The following is a 19878-nucleotide window of genomic DNA, read 5'->3' on the forward strand; positions in this document are numbered from 1 at the left end:
GTCTATTTTGGCTTTTTCTGCCAATGCTTTTGGTGTTTTGTTCATGAAGTCCTTGCCTACTCCTATGTCCTGGATGGTTTTGCCTAGATTTCCTTCTAGGGTTTTTATGGTGCCAGGTCTTATGTTTAAGTCTTTAATCTGCCTGGAGTTAATTTTAGTGTAAGGTGTCAGGAAGGGGTCCAGTTTCTGCTTTCTGCACATGGCTAGCCAGTTTTCCCAACACCATTTATTAAACAGGGAATCCTTTCCCCATTGCTTGTTTTTGTCAGGTTTATCAAAGATTGTATGGTTGTAGATATGTTGTGTTGCCTCCAATGCCTCTGTTTTGTTCCATTGGTCTATATCTCTGTTTTGGTACCAGTACCATGCTGTTTTGATTACTGCAGCCTTGTAGTATAATTTGAAATCCGGTAGTGTGATGCCCCTGCTGTGTTCTTTTTGCTTAAAATTGACTTGGCTATGTGGGCTCTCTTTTGGTTCCATATGAAGTTCAAGGTGGTTTTTTCCAGTTCTGTGAAGAAAGTCAATGGTAGCTTGATGGGGATAGCATTGATTCTGTAAATTACTTTGGGCAGTATAGCCATTTTCACGATATTAATTCTTCCTAACCATGAACATGGAATGTTTCTCCATCTGTTTGTGTCCTCTCTTATTTCGTTGAGCAGTGCTTTGTAGTTTTCCTTGAAGAGGTCTCTTACATTCCTTGTGAGTTGTATTCCTAGGTATTTTATTCTTTTTGTAGCAATTGTGAATGGCAGTTCGTTCTTGATTTGGCTTTCTTTAAGTCTGTTATTGGTGTAGAGGAATGCTTGTGATTTTTGCACATTGATTTTATATCCTGAGACTTTGCTGAAGTTGCTTATCAGTTTCAGGAGTTTTTGGGCTGAGGCGTTGGGGTCTTCTAGGTATACTATCATGTCGTCTGCAAATAGTGACAATTTGGCTTCCACCTTTCCTATTTGAATACCCTTTATTTCTTTTTCTTGCCTGATTGCTCTGGCTAGAACTTCTAGTACTATATTGAATAGGAGTGGTGAAAGAGGGCATCCTTGTCTAGTGCCGGATTTCAAAGGGAATGCTTCCAGTTTTTGCCCATTCAGTATGATATTGGCTGTTGGTTTGTCATAAATAGCTTTTATTACTTTGAGATACGTTCCATCGATACCGAGTTTATTGAGGGTTTTTAGCATAAAGGGCTGTTGAATTTTGTCGAATGCCTTCTCTGTGTCAATTGAGATAATCCTGTGGTTTTTGTTTTTGGTTCTGTTTATGTGGTGAATTACGTTTTATAGACTTGCGTATGTTGAACCAGCCTTGCATCCCTGGGATGAATCCTACTTGATCATGATGGATAAGCTTTTTGATGTGCTGTTGCAATCAGCTTGCCAATATTTTATTGAAGATTTTTGCATCTATGTTCATCATGGATATTGGCCTGAAGTTTTCTTTTCTTGTTGGGTCTCTGCCGGGTTTTGGTATCAGGATGATATTGGTCTCATAAAATGATTTGAAAAGGATTCCCTCTTTTTGGTTTATTTGGAATAGTTTCAGAAGAAATGGTACCAGCTCCTCTTTGTGTGTCTGGTAGAATTCGGCTGTGAACCCATCTGGACCTGGGCTATTTTTGTGTGGTAGGCTCTTAATTGCTGCCTCAACTTCTGACCTTGTTATTGGTCTATTCATAGTTTCAGCTTCCTCCTGGTTTAGGCTTGGGAGGACACAGGAGTCCAGGATTTATCCATTTCTTCCAGGTTTACTAGTTTATGTGCATAGAGTTGTTTGTAATATTCTCTGATGATGGTTTGAATTTCTGTGGAATCTGTGGTGATTTCCCCTTTATCATTTTTTATTTCATCTATTTGGTTGTTCTCTCTTTTCTTTTTAATCAATCTGGCTAATGGTCTGTCTATTTTGTTGATCTTTTCAAAAAACCAGCTCTTGGATTTATTGATTTTTTGAAGGGTTTTTCGTGTCTCAATCTCCTTCAGTTCAGCTCTGATCTTAGTTATTTCTTGTCTTCTGCTGGGTTTTGAGTTTTTTTGATCTTGCTCCTCTAGCTCTTTCAATTTTGACGATAGGGTATCAATTTTGGATCTCTCCATTCTCCTCATATGGGCACTTAGTGCTATATATTTTCCTCTAGAGACTGCTTTAAATGTGTCCCAGAGATTCTGGCATGTTGTGTCTTCGTTCTCATTGGTTTCAAAGAACTTCTTTATTTCTGCCTTCATTTCATTGTTTATCCAGTCAACATTCAAGAGCCAGTTGTTCAGTTTCCATGAAGCTGTGCGGTTCTGGGTTGATTTCTGAATTATGAGTTCTAACTTGATTGCACTATGGTCTGAGAGACTGTTTGTTATGATTTCAGTTGTTTTGCATTTGCTGAGGAGTGCTTTACTTCCAATTATGTGGTCAATTTTAGAGTAGGTGTGATGTGGTGCTGAGAAGAATGTATATTCTGTGGATTTGGGGTAGAGAGTTCTGTAAATGTCTATCAGGTTTGCTTGCTCCAGGTCTGAGTTCAAGCCCTGGATATCCTTGTTGATTTTCCGTCTGGTTGATCTAATATTGACAGTGGAGTGTTAAAGTCTCCCACTATTATTGTGTGGGAGTCTAAGTCTCTTTGTAAGTCATTAAGAACTTGCCTTATGTATCTGGGTGCTCCTGTATTGGGTCCATATATGTTTAGGATCGTTAGCTCTTCTTGTTGTATCAATCCTTTTACCATTATGTAATGGCCTTCTTTGTCTCTTTTGATCTTTGTTGCTTTAAAGTCTATTTTATCAGAGATGAGAATTGCAACTCCTGCTTTTTTTTGCTCTCCATTTGCTTGGTAAATCTTCCTCCATCCCTTTATTTTAGCCTTGTGTATCCTTGCATGTGAGATGGGTTTCCTGGATACAACACACTGATGGGTTTTGGATTTTTATCCAATTTGCCAGTCTGTGTCTTTTGATTGGTGCATTTAGTCCATTTACATTTAGGGTTAATATTGTTATGTGTGAATTTGATACTGCCATTTTGATGCTAAGTGGCTCTTTTGCCCGTTAGTTGTTGTAGATTCTTCATTATGTTGATGCTCTTTAGCAATCAGTGTGATTTTGGAATGGCTGGTACTGGTTGTTCTTTTCTATGTGTAGTGCCTCTTTCAGGAGCTCTTGTAAAGCAGGCCTGGTGGTGACAAAATCTCTGAGTACTTGCTTGTTCGCAAAGGATTTTATTTTTCCTTCACTTATGAAGCTCAATTTGGCCAGATATGAAATTCTGGGTTGAAAGTTCTTTTCTTTAAGGATGTTGAATATTGGCCCCCACTCTCTTCTGGCTTGTAGGGTTTCTGCCGAGAGATCTGCTGTGAGTCTGATGGGCTTCCCTTTGTGGGTGACCTGACCTTTCTCTCTGGCTGCCCTTAGTATTTTCTCCTTTATTTCAACCTTGTTGAATCTGACGATTATGTGCCTTGGGGTTGCTCTTCTTGCGGAATATCTTTGTGGTGTTCTCTGTATTTCCTGCATTTGAGTGTTGGCCTGTCTTGCTAGGTGGGGGAAATTTTCCTGGATAATGTCCTGAAGAGTATTTTCCATCTTGGATTCATTCTCTTCGTCACATTCTGGTACACCTATCAAACGTAGGTTAGGTCTCTTTACATAGTCCCACATTTCTTGGAGACTCTTCATTCCTTTTTGCACTTTTTTCTCTTATCTTGGTTTCTCGTTTTATTTCATTGAGTTGATCTTCGACTTCTGATATTCTTTCTTCTGCTTGGTCAATTCGGCTGTTGAAACTTGTGCACGCTTCGTGAAGTTTCTGTATTGTGTTTTCAGCTCCTTTAATTCATTCATATTTCTCTCTAAGTTATCCATTCTTGTTATCATTTCCTCGAATCTTTTTTCAAGGTTCTTAGTTTCTTTGCATTGATTTAAAACATGTTCTTTTAGCTCACAAAAGTTTCTCATTATCCACCTTCTGAAGTCTAATTCCATCATTTCGTCATAGTCATTCTCCGTCCAGCTTTGTTCCCTTGCTGGCAAGGAGTTTTGGTCCTTTCTAGGAGGCGAGGTGTTCTGGTTTCGGGTGTTTTCCTCCTTTTTGCGCTGGTTTCTTCCCATCTTTGTGAATTTATCCACCTGTCGTCTGAGTAGTTGCTGACTTTTCGATTGGGTCTCTGAGTGGATGCCCAGATTGTTGATGATGAAGTATTTCTGTTACCTGGTTTTCCTTCTACCAGTCTAGCCCCTTCGCTGTACGACTGCTGAGGTCCACTCCAGGCCCTGCTTGTCTGGGGTGCACCTATAGCAGCTGCGGAACAGTGAGGGATGCTACCAGTTTCTTTTTCTGCTATCTTTGTCCCAGAATGATGCCTGCCAAATGTCAGTCTTTTGGATATAGAGGGGTCAGGGAGCTGCTTGAGGAGACAGTCTGTACTTTATAGGAGCTCAAGTGCTGAGCTGTGAGCTCTGTTGTTCATTCAGGGCTGTTAGACTGCTATGTTTAATTCTGCTGCAGCAGAACTCATAAAAAAACCCTTTTTATCTCAGATGCTCTGTCTTGGGGGGTTGGGGCTTTCTTTGTGAGTGTCCGTTGTGCTGTCCTGCCCAGCTAGGAGGCAGTCTAGTCACTATTTGCCTGCCGAGGCTCCGCCCTGCTGCTGCGGTCTCCGCCCTGCTGCCACAGGCTATGCCCTGCAGCAGAGTCTCTCTGTTGTGGCGGGTTGCCTCAGCAATGGCAGGCTGCGTCAGCAATGGGCGTGTACCTCAGTAGGGGTGGATTGCCTTGGTAATGATGGACGCCCCTCCCCCACCGAACTGCACCTTCCTGGGTTCAGCTGTGCCCACAGTGAAATTCTCCACCCGGAGCGTTTGGAATCGCCATTTTGTTTGTCCCACTGCACTACCCCAAACGCCGTTTCCCTGGAATCTCCTGGCCTGGCTCACTGTCCAAGTCCTGTTCAGTCAGATAGATATGCCAATCTGCCCTCTCAACTCTCAGATTGCCGGTTCAACAGGGCACCTGGACCAGTGCGCTTTGTGCGGAGCACTGTGGAGCGCCGCTGCACTACAGCTCCGGCTGCACCAGCTAAAACCTCTGCCTGGCGTCCCGCGTCTCTTTTATACCTGGGAATTTCCCCGTTCTGTGGGCAACAAAGATCCGTCTGGAAATGTGGCCCTGACTCACCCTCCGCACGTTCACCGAGAGCTTCAATCCTGGGTTGTTCTCACTGCGCCATCTCGAGTCCCTCCCCAATTTTTTTTTGAGACAGAGTCTTGCTCTGTTGCCCAGGCTGGAGTGCTGTGTCACGATCGCAGCTCACTGCAACTTCTGTGTCCCAGGTTCAAGCCATTCTCCTGCCTCAGCCTCTCCAGTAGCTGGGACTACAAGCATGCGTCACCATGCCCAGCTAATTTTTGTATTTTTAGCAGAGACAGGGATTCATCATGTCGGCCAGGCTGGTCTTGAACTTCTGGCCTCAAGCCCAGTGATCCACCCTCCTCAGCATCCCAAAGGGCTGGGACTACAGGTGTGAGCCAGCTCGCCCAGGCTCTTCTACCCCAATTTGGAGGTGGGGAGGAGCTGATGATGAGGTGGATATAATCCCTCACACCAACTTTGCAAAGGGGAAAAATAATCACATCTTGAAGCATATTAGAATTTCCCCAAAACTTGTGGCATCTCAGAGGATTTTTTTCTCCCAATTTTCCACAATTTTTAATTCACAAAATAAAAAAAAATTTTGACAAAAGTATTTTTTTGAGACAAGGTCTCTCTCTCTCTGTCTGTTGTCCAAGCTGGAGTGCAGAGGCAACATTATGGCTCACTGTAGCCTAGACCTCCTAGGCTCAAGCCATCCTCCCACTTCAGCCTTCTGAGTAGCTGAGACCACAGGTGCATGTCACCACACCTGGCTACTTTTTATTTTTTGTAGAGATAAGATTTCACCATGTTGCCAAGGCTGATTTCAAACTCCTGGGTTCAAACCATCCTTCCATCTTGGCCTCCCAATGTTCTGGGATTACAGGCATGAGCCACCAAGACCAGCTGACAAAATCCAAAATATTTTTTTGGTTTAATTCTGTTACACCTCGTCAGTTCTCTCCATCTTCAACAAAACTTACTAAAGCTAAGGTTTACTTTCATTCCAAACCATTATACATCTCTGCCCTCAATTTAACTCATTTTTTGGTGTAATTTTTATTTTTTGAGATGGAGCCTCACTCTGTCTCCCAGGCTAGAATGCAGTGGTGTGATCTGAGCTCCCTGTAACTTCTGCCTCCTAGCTTCAAGCAATTATCCCGTCTCAGCCTCTGGAGTAGCTGGGATTACAGGCACGCACAACCACTCCTGGTTTAATAAATTTCAGCAGTATAAGTGCAGTTTGTTACATGGATGTATTGATACATGGATGTGTAATAAACCTGATAATTTAAACATGCTACCCTCTGACTCTTCATGAGGCATGAGTTTCACCCATCTGTCCGTCCACCAATCCACCCATCTATCCATCCATCTACCTACCCCTCCATCCATCCACCCATCCATCCATCCACCCATCTACCCATCCACCCAAACATGCACCCACCCACCCACCCATCCATCTATCCATCCATCCATCCATCCATACATACATACATACATACATACATCCAACAGTCCACCCATCCACCCATCTACCCATCCATCCACCCATCCATCCACCCACCCACCCATCCACCCACCCATCCATCCATCCACCCACCCACCCACCCACCCATCCACCCATCTGTCCACCCATCCACCCGTCCACCCATCCAACCGTCTATCCATCCATCCACCCACTTATCCATCCATCCATCCATCCATCCATCCATCCATCCTTCCTTCCTTCCATCCATCCACCCACCCACCCATCTATCCACGTGTCCACCCATCCACCCGTCCACCCATCCAACCATCCATCCATCCATCCATCCATCCACTCACCCACCCATCTATCCATCCATCCATCCATCCTTCCATCCATCCATGCATCCATTATTTGTTGGTTATCTGATATCTTTCTCTTTGCATTCCATGGTTCAATCTGATTTCCAATCACAAGGTCCCCAAATGCACTGTGCACTTTAAAAACAGGGCTTATTTTGCCGGGCGCAGTAGCTCATGCCTGTAATCCCAGCACTTTGGGAGGCCAAGGCGGATGGATTGCTTGAGCCCATGAGTTCACGACCAATCTGGGCAACATGGTGAGACCCTGTCTATACAAAAAATACAAACACTAACTGGGAGCGGTGGTGCATGCCTGTAGTTCCAGCTTTCAAGAGGCTGCGGTAGGAGGATCACATGAGTCTATGAGGCAGAGGGTGCAGTGAGCTTAGTTTGCACCACTGCACTTCAGCCTGAGTGACAGAGGAAGAACTTATCACAAAAAAGTGCTTATTTTATCTTCTAGTTATAAGAGTAGTACAGATTATTGCAAGATACACAGAGAAGATCAAAGAATAAAAGTCACCCAGAATTCCCCACTCAGGACCCGTCCCTGGATCCTCCCTCCCCCATCAGTATTCCATGCATTTCCTTCCAGCCTTTTTTCTCACGTGTCCAGGAGCATGTGACATCCTTAGCTTTGACATCCTTAGCTTGGATGCTACCCTCTCATTTCTGCCTCTCAAACACCTCAAGGCTCATGTCAAATACTTCTTCCTTCAGGAAGCCTTCTAGGATTTTCTTTCCTCTTAATGTTCTTTTCTCTGTGATCCTTTCCATCTGAAATGGAGCTTACTCTTAAAAACCCAAAAAAGCCCCCAAAACAAACTTTTGGCCAGGCACAGCAGCTCACACTTGTAATCCCAGCACTTTAGGAGGCTGAGGCAAGAGGACTGCTTGAGGCCAGGAGTTTGAGACCAGCCTGGACACCATAGTGAGATCCCATCTTAAAAAAAGAAAGACATTAAAAAATAGCTAGGCATGGGGGCTCACACCTGTGGTCTCAGTTATGTGGGAGGCTGAGGTAGGAGGATCACTTGAGCCCAGGAGTTCAAGGCTGCAGTGAGCTGTAATCATGTCACTGCACTCCAGCCTGGGTAACAGAGTGAGACCATGTCTCTAAACTTAAAAAATAAAAAATACAGCCACGTGCAATAGCTCATGCCTGTAATCCCAGCACTTTGGGAGGCTGAGGCGGGCAGATCACCTGAGGTCAGGAGTTCGAGACCAGCCTGGCCAACGTGTTAAAACCCTGTCTCTACTAAAAAGACAAAAATTAGCCCGGCATGGTGGCAAGCGCCTGTAATCCCAGCTACTTGGGAGGCTGAGGCAGGAGAATTGCTTGAACCCGGGAGGTGGAGGTTGCAGTGAGCCGAGATTGCCCTACTGCACTCCAGCCTGGGTGACAGAACAAGACTCCATCTCAAAAAAAGAAAATAAATAAATAAACAAACAAACATTGGCTGGGCATGGTGGCTTATGCCTGTAATCCAAGCACTTGGGAGGCCAAGGTGGGTGGATCACTTGAAGTCAGGAGTTCAAGAGCAGCCTGGCCAACATGGTGAAACCTCGTCTCTACTAAAAATACAAAAAATTAGCTGAGTGTGATGGCAAGCGCCTGTAATCCCAGCCACAAATCCTTTCCTGTGAGCCCCTGCAGGTTCAGCTTCAACCTGTCCCTTTAGTACATGATCTGAGCCCCTTTCATTCACCTACCTCTCAGTCTCTTGCCCTAGTGCATCCTCCCAAGGGTGCTTCTGACAATCCAATCTGATTACACTTCTTCTCTGAAACCTTCCATAGCTCCCCAGTGCCCTCAGTCTTGAGCCTGACCTACCCAGCCTGATATTCAGTGCCTTCATGATCTGCTGCCTACAAGCTGCCTACTCTCATTCCCCACCAGCATCCTCTAACCTGCCTTGTATAGTTCAGTCCTCCCAAACTCAACCTGCCCTTTCACATCACCAGCTCTTTGCCCATGCTGCTCCCTTGCCCTGGAAAGCCACTGTTTTCTACTATATTTTGCCACATAGATGTCTACTTAATTCTGAGGCTCAGTTCCAATGCTTCCGCCTTCAGAAAACATTCCCTATTCCTCCCAGAAAGTGCTGTGACCTCTGGCTTCGATTCTCTGAGTCCCAAGCTCTGACCAATGGGTAGATGTGGGTATGTCTGTCTGCCATTGCATCCTCGTTCCCTCCAGCACTGTCTGGAACATGGGGTGAATGAATGGGCTTGTGCCTGGAGTGAATGAATGGGCTTGTGTCCAAGCTGCAGTCTCCCTTCTCCTCTGCCAGGTGGCCCCTCAGCCTCTGTGGTTCTCAGACACAGTTGCAAACCTGCGGAAGCTGAAGGAGTTACCCTATCACCTACTTCACTCGGGCCGCCTGGAGGAGCTGAAACAGGAGGTGCTGGGTAAGGGCTATCCCCGTCTCAGGGGACCAAGCCTGGTGACTGCACCATGCTCCAGCCTTCTGGATCCTGGGGAGGGTGAACGGCAAATGTGGAAGTCCTTGGTTCCTTTTAAGGCAGAGGGTCTCACAAGGGACAATTCTATACCAAGGGGATGCCTCACAGTGTCCACAGATAGCTTTGGTTGTCATGACTAGTGGAGAAAGTGCTACTCGAATCTGGTGGGTAGAGGCCAGGGATGCTGCTCACCACCCTACAGTGCACAGGGCACCCCACCACAGAGAATAATCTAGCTCCAAATGTTAGCACAGGGTGAAAACCCCTGCCTTATCATGAGGGACCCTATCTGTCTATTTGTCAATCCATTCATCTACCCATCCATCCATCTATCTAACTATCCATCCATCTATCCATCCATTCATTCATCCATTCATCCATCCATCCATCCACCCATCCACCTACCCATCCACCCATCCACCCATCTTTCTGTCCATTCATCCATCTGTCCATTCATCCATCCATACATGCATGCATCCATCTAACCTTCCATCCATCCAACAAGCCATCTGTTTATTCACCCATCCTTTTGTCCATCCATCCATTTATCCACCCATCTTCTGTCCATCCATCTATCCATCTATCTATCAATTTATACACCTATCCATCTATGATCTCCTCATTGAACCATGAGCTTGTTCTAGCCATCCATCCATCCATCCCTCCCTCCCTCCCTCCACCCACCCACCCACCCATCATTCTATCTATCTATCTACCCATCTATCTATCAATTTATCCACCCATCTATCTATGATCTCCTCATTGAGCCATGAGCTGGTTCTAACCATCCATCCATCCATCCTTCTATCTATCTACCCATCTATCTGTCATTCTATCTATCCATCCACCCATCTATGTGTTCATTATCTATTCATTCATGTACCTTTCTGTTCATCCATCATCCATCCATCTACCCACCCATTATTCTATCCATTCACCCACCTATCTTTCTGTTTGTCCAACCATGCATCCATCCACCCAACATTCTGTCTGTCTGTCTGTCATCTATCCATCCATCCATTCACTCATCCCTGTGATTCTGAACCAGAGGAGATTCTGCCCTCCCAGGAGACACTTGAAAATGTCTGTGGACATGTTTGATTGTCACACTTGGGGTGGGAGTGCTACTGCTATCTGGTGGGTGGAGGTCAGGCACGCTGCATTACATCTCACAATGCAGAGTTCAGCCCCTTACCACAGAGAATGATCCTGCCCCAGTGTCACTACTGCTGAGCCTGAGATGCCCTGGAGGAGATGGAGAGATGATTCTCCATTTCCCAGGATGAACTGGAGGGAGGTAAGCACTTCCTACCTCCTCCTGCCTTCTCTCCCTCAGGCAGCATGGGCTGGATTTCCTGCCGGGGCATCTCTGGGAGCATCGAAGACCTGCTGGACGACTTTGACCTCTGTGCCCCTCACCTGGACTCTCCTGAGGTCGGCCTGGTCCGTGAAGCCCTCCAGCTGTGCCGCCCTGCTGTGGAGCTCCGAGGCATGGGTGAGTCTGGATGGCCTGGGTGGGAGTGACCCGGACGGGCACTGACTTCCAGAAACATGCTCTCATTGAGTCGTGAGCTGGATTTTCTTCAACCCTCATACCTTCCCTGCCTAAATATGTGGGGTTTTCCCCAGCACTGCTTCTAGAATTTTTTTTTCATGTGGTATCACTGTGTCACCCAGGCTTGAGTGCAGTGGTGCAATCGTAACTCACTGTAGCCTCAAACTCCTGGGTTCAAATGATCCTCCCACCTCAGCCTCCCGAGTAGCTAGGACCACAGTGCCTTGCTAATTTTTCTATTTTTTTTATTGCATTTTAGGTTTTGGGGTACATGTGCAGAACATGCAAGACAGTTGCATAGGTACACACATGGCAGTGTGTTTTGCTTCCTTTCTCCCCTTGACCCACATTTGGCATTTCTCCCCAGGCTATCCCTCCCCAGCTCCCCCTCCCACTGGCCCTCCCCTTTTCCCCCCAATAGACCCCAGTGTTTAGTACTCCCCTCCCTAATTTTTCTATTTTTTGTAGAGACAGGGTCTCGCCACGTTGCCCAGGCTAGTCTCGAGCTCCAGGACTCAAGTGATCTTCTTGCCTCTACCTCACAGAGTGCTGGGATTACAGACATGAGCCACGGAGCCTGGCCTAGAATCTTAAATCGAGCCTGGGAGAACTTTGGAATGAAAACTACCAAAGCAGTGCCCATCCCCGTGGACTGGGACTTTCCTTTAGAAAGTGCCAGATAGGAACTATTTCAAGAAAACTCGAGGAAATTATCTAGGAATATGTATGCTAAGAGAGAAAACAAAGTTCCCACATATTTTTATTGATGAAATTCAAAATATAATAATAACCGAGTACAACTTGGGGTTCACAGTTGGTTTTTGCTATTATCTGTTCCACTGCAAACACATGGCTGTAAAAGTTATTCTCAGGCTGAGCACGAGGGCTTATGCCTGTAGTCCCAGCTACTTGGGAGGCTGAGGTAGGAGGATCACTTGTGCCTGGGAGGTTGAGTCTGCAGTAAACTGTGATTGCTCCACTATATTCCAGGCTGGGTGATGGAGGGAGACCCCATCTCAAAACAAACAAACAAACAAAAAAAAAAAAACCCGTCCCTAACTCTCAGATGACATAGGCTGGGTCTGGCCCTCAGGTTACAATTTGCCACTCCCTGCCTTAGAACTTGAAGAATCTCTCCGAGTCTTCAGATGCCCTGGCCGTGAGGATGTTCTGTTTGGTTTTGTTTTAATTATAGCAAAACACATGTCTTAACCTTTTTTTTTTTTTTTTTTTTTTGAGACAAGATCTTGCTTCATTGCCCAGGCTGGAGCACAGTGACATGAGCTCAGCTCACTGTAACCTCCGCCTATCAGGCTTAAGCAATCCTCCCACCTCAGCCTCCCGAGTAGCTGGGACTATGGGCATGCACCATCGTGCCTGGCTAATTTTTGTATATTTTGTAGAGACGGGATTTTGCCATGTTTCCCAGTAGGTCTTGAACTGGACTAAAGCAATTCTCCTGCCTCAGCCTCCTAAAGTGCTGGGATGGGAGGCATGAACCACTGTGCCTGGCCCCCATCTTAGCCATTCTTCTGTGTGCAGTTCACTGATTAAAAGTATTAATAACGTGAAGCCATCACCACCACTCATCTCCAGAACTTGTTAATCTTCCTGAAGTGAAACTGTCTTCAATAAACACTCACTTCCTGTACGACTCGGTTTTCATGCTGCTGTAAAGAAACACCCCAGACCGGGTAATTTATAAAGGAAACAGAAACAGCTTTCATTGACTCACAGTCCCACGTGGCTGGGAAGCACTCAGGAAACTTGCAATCATGGTGGAAGGGAAAGATGCGTGTCTTCTGTGGCAGCAGGTGAGAGAGAGGGAGCAAGAGCACGGAATACTGCCTTATAAAACCATTGGATGGTCAGGTGTGGTGGCTCACGCCTATAATCCCAGCACTTTGGGGGACTGAGGCATGCAGATCACTTGAGGTCAGGAGTTTGACACCAGCCTGACCAACATGACGAAACCCCATCTTGAGCAAAAATAGAAAAATTAGTCGGGTGTGGTAGTACATGCCTGTAGTCCCAGCTACTCGGGAAGCTGAGGTGGGAAAACTGCTTGGACATGGGAAGCAGAGGTTGCAGTGAGCTGAGATCACACCACTGCACTGTAGCCTGGGTGACACAGTGAGATTCTGTCTCCAAAAAAACCCCCAAACCATCAGATCTCGTGAAAACTCACTATCACGAGAATAGTATGGGGGAACCCATGCCCATGATCCAATCGCCTCCCATCTGGTCCCTCCCTCAACACATAGGGATTATGGGGATTACAATTCAAGATGAGATTTGGGTGGGGACACAGAGCCTAACCACGACACCCCCATTCTCCCTTCACCCCAGTCCCTGACAAGCACCATGCTATTTTCTGTCTCCATAAGTTTGACCACTTTAAAAGTATTTCATGTAAGTGGTATTTTACAATATTTGTCCTTCATTCTCTGACTTCTCTTACTGAGCAGAATGTCCTTAAGTTTCATCCACATTGTAGCATATGAAGGAATTTCCTTCCTTTTTTTTTTAATGCTACGAAGTCTTGCTCTGTCACCCAGTGGTATGATCTCGGCTCACTGCAACCTCCACCTCCTGGGTTCAAGTGATTGTCCTGCCTCAGCCTCTAGAGTAGCTGGGATTACATATGCCACCATGCCCAGCTAAGTTCTGTATTTTTTTTAGTAGAGATAGGGTTTCGCTGTGTTAGCCAGGCTGGTCTTGAACTCCAGACCTCACATGATCTGTCCACCTTGGCCTCCCAAAGTGCTGAGATTACAGGCATGAGCTACCATGCCTGGCTAAGAATTTCCTTCCTTTTTAGGGCTGAATAATATTACATTGTGTGAATATGTCACAGTTTGTTTATCCATTCATCTGTCTGTGGACATTTGTGTTGTTTCTGCCTTTTGGCTATTGTGAACTAGCCGGATCACATGGCAATTTTTTAATTTTTTGAGGAACCACAACAGCTGTACCATTTTACAGTCAAAATATGGGAGAGAACAAATGAAATCTTTTTCTCTACCCTTTTATATTCAGTGATAGGAGTCTGTGAATGAAACTAACAAAAGACAGCTCAACAGGAGAAAAGGCTCACACATTTTAATTTTATGTGCACAGAAGCTTCACAGAAGATAAGTGAAAACTCAAAGGAGTGCTTAGACCTGGGACCTTACATACCATTTTAACAAAGAGCAATAAATTGTGAGGTGAATTCACAAAGGAAGGGGGAGTATTAAAGATGCTTAATTCTCAGTATCTAACGTGCTTCCCCATGGACGGGAATAGCATGTTTAAAAGGATGACCAGTGGCCTGTGATTCCTATGCAGAGCTTCTAATCCTGGCTCTGCAAAGCATCCTTGAACTGTCGGCTTCTCTTTATCCTCATGACCATGAGCCCAGGGCCAGTCCTGCCGCCTCTCCTCTAGACCTTGCCAAAGCATCCTTCAGGCTTTGGGTTCATTCTTACCCTTTGGTTTATTTTCCATTCAGCACCGAGAAGAATCTTTTGAAAGCCCAAATCAGCTGGGCACAGTACCTCACATCTGTATTCTCAGCACTTTGGGAGGCCGAGGTGGGTGGATCACTTGATGCCATGAGTTTGAGACCAGCCTGGTCAACATTGTGAAACCCCATCTCTACAAAGATTAGCCAGGTGTGGTAACATGTACCAGTAATCCCAGCTACTCAAGGAGCTGAGGCAGGAGAATTGCTTGAACCTGGCAGGCAGAGCTTGCAGTCAGCCAGGATCATGTCACTGCACTCCAGCCTTGGTGACAGAGCAAGACTCTATCTTAAAAAACAAACAAACAAAAAACAAAACAAAACAAATCTCACTAAGTATCTCTTTGTTGAACCTTCTAGATGGTTCTCCATTACCTTGGGGTAACGACCTTTCTGGTACTGTAGCTACAAGGCTGTGTGACTCGTTCTCCTGGGAGATGTTTGTCTCCATCCTTACTGTCCCAGGCAGATAATGTTTGTCTCAGCCTTTAAGAGAGGGACACAAGGCTGAGTGCGGTGGCTCACATGTGTAATCCCAGCACTTTGGGAGGCCCAGACAGGAGGATTGCTAGGGTGCAGGAGTTCAAGACCAGCCTGGGCAACATGAGACCTTATCTCTACAAAAAAATTAATTAATTAAAAATAGATAAATAGATGGCTAGGTACAGCGGCTCAAGCCTGTAATCCCAACACTTTGGGAAGCTAAGGTAGGCAGATTGCTTGAGGCCAGTTTGAGACCAGCCTGGGCGACGTAGCAAAACCCCATCTCTACTTTATACAAAAATTAGCCAGGTGTGGTGGCACATGTCTGTATTCCCAGCTTCTTGAGAGGCTGAGGAACAAGAATTGCTTGAACCTGGGAGGCAGATGTTGCCGTGAGCCGAGATCGCTCTCCAACCTCAGTGACAGAGCAAGACTCTGTCTCAAAACACACAAAAAATTAAAAAATAGGAAATGGAATAGCATACCTAACAACTGGAATTTAAGGCAACTGAAGAGAACGGTAATGTGAGAGGCACTCGCCAGAGCTGTAAACCTTGATGGAGCAACTTCTTAGGAAAACAACCTTGGGCACGACTTCCCACTTTAAGAAAGACCTTAAAGCCCAGATCTCAGCAAGTTCTCTGCAAAGCCCCTTGATTGACAACCTCTGGCTCCCCCCCCGCCCCCCCCCTGCACAAGGAGGAAGTGTAGGAACAAATGTCATCACCAGAGGGCGCAGCTGGACATCCATGTGCTCTCTGTACACCCAAGCAAGCTGGGAAATGGAGACCCTTCAACAACCTCAATGATGAAATGATTCAAAGCGATCATGAGTCTTTTTTTTTTTTTTTTTTTTTAGTCTAGCTCTGTCGCCCAGGCTAAAGTACAGTGGCGCGATATCGGCTCACGGCAACCTCCGCCTCCTGGGTTCCAGCGATTCTCCTGCTTCTGCCTCCCGAGTACCTGGGATCACAGGCCTGGGCCACTACACGGGCTAATTTTTCTTAATAGCGTATTTTTTTAAGAACAGTTTTAGGTTCACGACAAAACTGAATGGCAGGTACAAAGATTTCCAATATATTCCTCCTCTGATCCTGTTTTTATTGAAAAGGTTGAGTCTAGGCACAGTGGCTCACACCTATAATTCCAGACTCTGAGGGTTCGAGGAAGGAGGATAGCTTGAGCCAGGAGTTTGAGACCAGCCCGGGCAACATAACGAGACCCCGTCTCTACAAAAAATAAAAAATTAGCCAGTCATGGTGATGTGCACCTGCAGTCCCAGCTACCTGAGTGGTGACTTCTGTGGGCAGAAGATCGCTTGAGCCCAGGAGTTTGAGGCTGCAGTGAGCTGTGATCATGCCACTGCACTACAGCCTGGGTGGCAGAGCGAGACTGTGTCTCTAAAAAAATAGCCAGGCACGGTGGCTCTTGCCTGTAATCCCAACACTTTGGGAGGCTGAGGTGGGTGGATCACTTGAGGCCAGGAGTTCAAGACCAGCCCGGCCGACATGGTGAAATCCCGTCTTCACTAAAAACACAAAAAATTAGCCAGGCGTGGGGTTGGGTGACTGTAGTCCCAGCTATTTGGGTGGCTGAGGTAGGAGAATCGCCTGAACCTGGGAGGCAGACGTTGCAGAGCTGATATCACGCCATTGTATTCCAGCCTGAGCAACAGGGTGAAACTCCATCTCAAAAGTAAATAAATAAATAAATCTGGGCGTGGTGGTGCATGCCAGTAGTTCCGACTATTTGGGAGGCTGAGATGGGGGGATTGCTTGAGGCCAGAAGTTCGAGGCTGCAGTGAGCTTTGATCGTGTGCCACTGCACTGCAGCCGAGACAACAGAGTGTGATACTGTCTCAGAAAAAAGAGGAAGGAAGACAGGAAGGGAGGGAGGGAGGAAGAAAGGGGAGCATTCTAGGCAATTTGGGCAAAGGCTGGAGGCTAGAAGCAGCTGGGTACATTTGAAGTAAGGGTGAGTGAATCTGGAGAGCAGAGAAGGAGGCAGGAGAGGCCAGCAGAGGCCGTAGCTGAGGTGTTGTGTCTTCTCTTTCGTCCCGCAGCTCCTGCAGGGAGTGGAGGCTCAATTTGCAGGAAAGGTACAGGGGTCTGAATCCAGGCAACTTAATCCACATCCTTTTGTTGCAGAGAGGAGCCTCCTGTACACAGAACTGCTGGCCAGGCTCCATTTCTTCGCCACCTCACATCCAGCACTGGTGGGACAGCTATGCCAACAGGCCCAGAGCTGGTTTCGGCTCTGTGCACACCCTGTGCTGGTGCCCCTCGGAGGATTCCTCCAGCCCCCAGGAGGACCCCTCCGGGCAACCCTCAGCGGTTGTCACAAAGGTGAGTCTCCCCAGCATAGCAAAAATCCCAGCAGGCACCTGCTTGCATGGGGGCAGTGGATGCTGGTGTTTGAGATTGTCCTCTGAAACTCCCCTGTGCTAGTCAGGAGGCCCCAAGGGTGCCATCAGAGCCTGCCCTGCTATCTCATGCTCAATTGCCTCTCTCTGCCCCCCAGGGACTGTAGATGACTCATATAAATTCTGCTAATGAGCTTGAAGCTAGGGGATGCCTCCAAGCTTCCCATCTCCAAGGGATTAGTGGCCATCTGACTGTTTGAGCTAGTTACAAGCTCATGCTAGTAAGTCTGGAAGCCAGGAACTAATGCCTGACAGGCCCCTGAGAGGCTGATGGAACTGAACTCAGCCCTTGGGATCCCAGAATGTAAGAGAGAGACAAGGATTTAGGTTTTGCCATCCATTTGTCATTCATTTTTTTCTTCCATTCATCCATCCATCCACCCATTCATTCACCTTCCTACTCTTCCATCCAATTACCCTCCCATCCATTCATCCATCTATCTCCCATTCTTCCATTCATCTATCCATCCATCCATCTATACAGCACCCGCCCACCCACCCCTCTGTTCATCCATCCATCTATATATCCATCCATTCATTCACCTTTCTACTCTTCATCCAATTACCCTCCCATCCATTCATCCATCTATCTTCCATTCTTCCATTCATCTATCCATCCATCCATCTATACAGCACCCGCCCACCCACCCCTCTGTTCATCCGTCCATCTATATATCCATCCATTCATTCACCTTTCTACTCTTCCATCCAATTACCCTTCCATCCATTCATCCATCTATCTACACCACCCTTCCATCATTTATTCCTACATCCACTGCCCTCCTAGCCCTCCCACCCATCCATTCATCCATCAATCTTCTCTGCCACCCTTCTATCCATCTACTGCCCACCCATCTATCCATCCATTCACCCATCCACCCACCCATTCATACATCATGTGTCCATTCATCCAATCATTTACCCACCCTTCTATTTATCCATCCATTCATCAAACCACCTTCCTACCCATCCATCCATGCATCCATCCATCCACCCATTCATCTATCTATCCACCTTCCCACCCATCCATCTACCCACCCTGCCACACTTCCGTCTGTCTATCCCCCATCTATTAATCCATCTACCCTCCCACCCTTTTATCCTTTGACTGTCCCACTGTTCCATCCACCTAATCATCCACCCACCTGTCCATCTCTCTATCTACCCTGCCACCATTTCATTTATCTACCCCCATTCATCCATCCATCCATTATTCATCCATTCACCCAATCATTTACCTACGCTTTCAGTAATCTATCCATTTATCAAACTACCTTCCCATCCTTTTATCCATCCATCCACCTACCCACCTTTCCTTCCATTCATCCACTCACCCATCCATTCGTCCATTCATCCATTCATTTATCCTTCAACGCTTTCTTCCTTCCTTCCTCTCATCTATCTACCCATCAGTCATCCACACTTCTATTAGTTATTTATCCTTCTACCCATATATCCATCCATCCACCCCAATCCACTTACCCTTCCATTTTTTATCTGATCATCTTCCATTCACTCTTAACCCTCCACCCATCCACACACTCTGCCATTCATCGACTTGCTCACTTCAATTTCATCTAGAAATTAATTCCTCCATCTACCCATCTATCTGCCCCATCCATTCACCCACCCGCTCGTCCAACTAGCTACCTGTCTGCCCACTCACCCACTTTCATTCACCCATCTATTTATCTGCTCACCCACAATCTCTCATGATTGTGAGACCGCTGAATTCATTGGGCTTCAAATGTCAGAGCTCTCACTGAAAGCCACACTCCCCAGGCAAATTATCTTCAAAATAGAAATGCTAAGAGACACTAAGTACAATGCATGGGGGAGTCAATTTAGGAGCAGCCACCAGAATGCTGTGTTGAGAAGGATTCTGAGACTGAAGCTAGCTCAGTCGGAAAGTGTATGTATTTATTAGGATATAGGTTCAGATATCATTAAAAAAAAAGACAAAATGCTAGTGGCTTAAATAAAATAGGAGTTTAATTCTGTCTTATGAAATAGTTCAAGCAAAAGAAGAGGTATAAAGGAGTCCCTAGGGTGTCTGGGACCCATATACCTTCAATCTGGCTGCTCTGCCATTTTCAGTGTAAGGGTGTCCTCATTGGCCCAATATGGCTGCTCCAGCTCCTACTATCCAGATGGCATTCCAGCCAGTAGGGAAAAGGAGAAGCACATGGCAGGCCTCCTCATTTTAAGGGCATGACCTACAGGCAGAACTAAATATTTCCACTCCTGTCTCATTTTTTTTTTTTTTGAGATGGAGTTTTGCTCTTGTCACCCAGGCTGGAGTGCAGTGGCATGATCTTAGCTCACTGCAACCTCTGCCTCACAGGTACAAGCCACTCTCCTGCCTCAACCTCCAGAGTAGCTGGGATTACAGGCTTGTGTCACCATGCCTGGCTAATTTTTATATTTTTAGCAGAGATGGGTTTCACCATGTTGGCCAAGCTAGTCTTGAACTTCTGACCTCAGGTGATC

At 46.2% G+C, this 19878-nt stretch overlaps 1 protein-coding gene across 1 annotated transcript in view; it reads left to right on the plus strand.

The window, feature by feature from the left end:
- Positions 1-19878, plus strand: part of NWD1 (NACHT and WD repeat domain containing 1) — a 101296-nt gene that overhangs the window by 41462 nt on the left and 39956 nt on the right. Inside the window, 3 exon segments of the mRNA XM_035287137.3 lie at positions 9252-9369; positions 10760-10918; positions 17114-17311. Of these exon segments, the coding sequence (XP_035143028.3) occupies positions 9252-9369; positions 10760-10918; positions 17114-17311 (475 nt within the window).

Source organism: Callithrix jacchus, chromosome 22 (assembly GCF_049354715.1).
Source record: "Callithrix jacchus isolate 240 chromosome 22, calJac240_pri, whole genome shotgun sequence".
Lineage (NCBI taxonomy): Eukaryota > Metazoa > Chordata > Mammalia > Primates > Cebidae > Callithrix > Callithrix jacchus.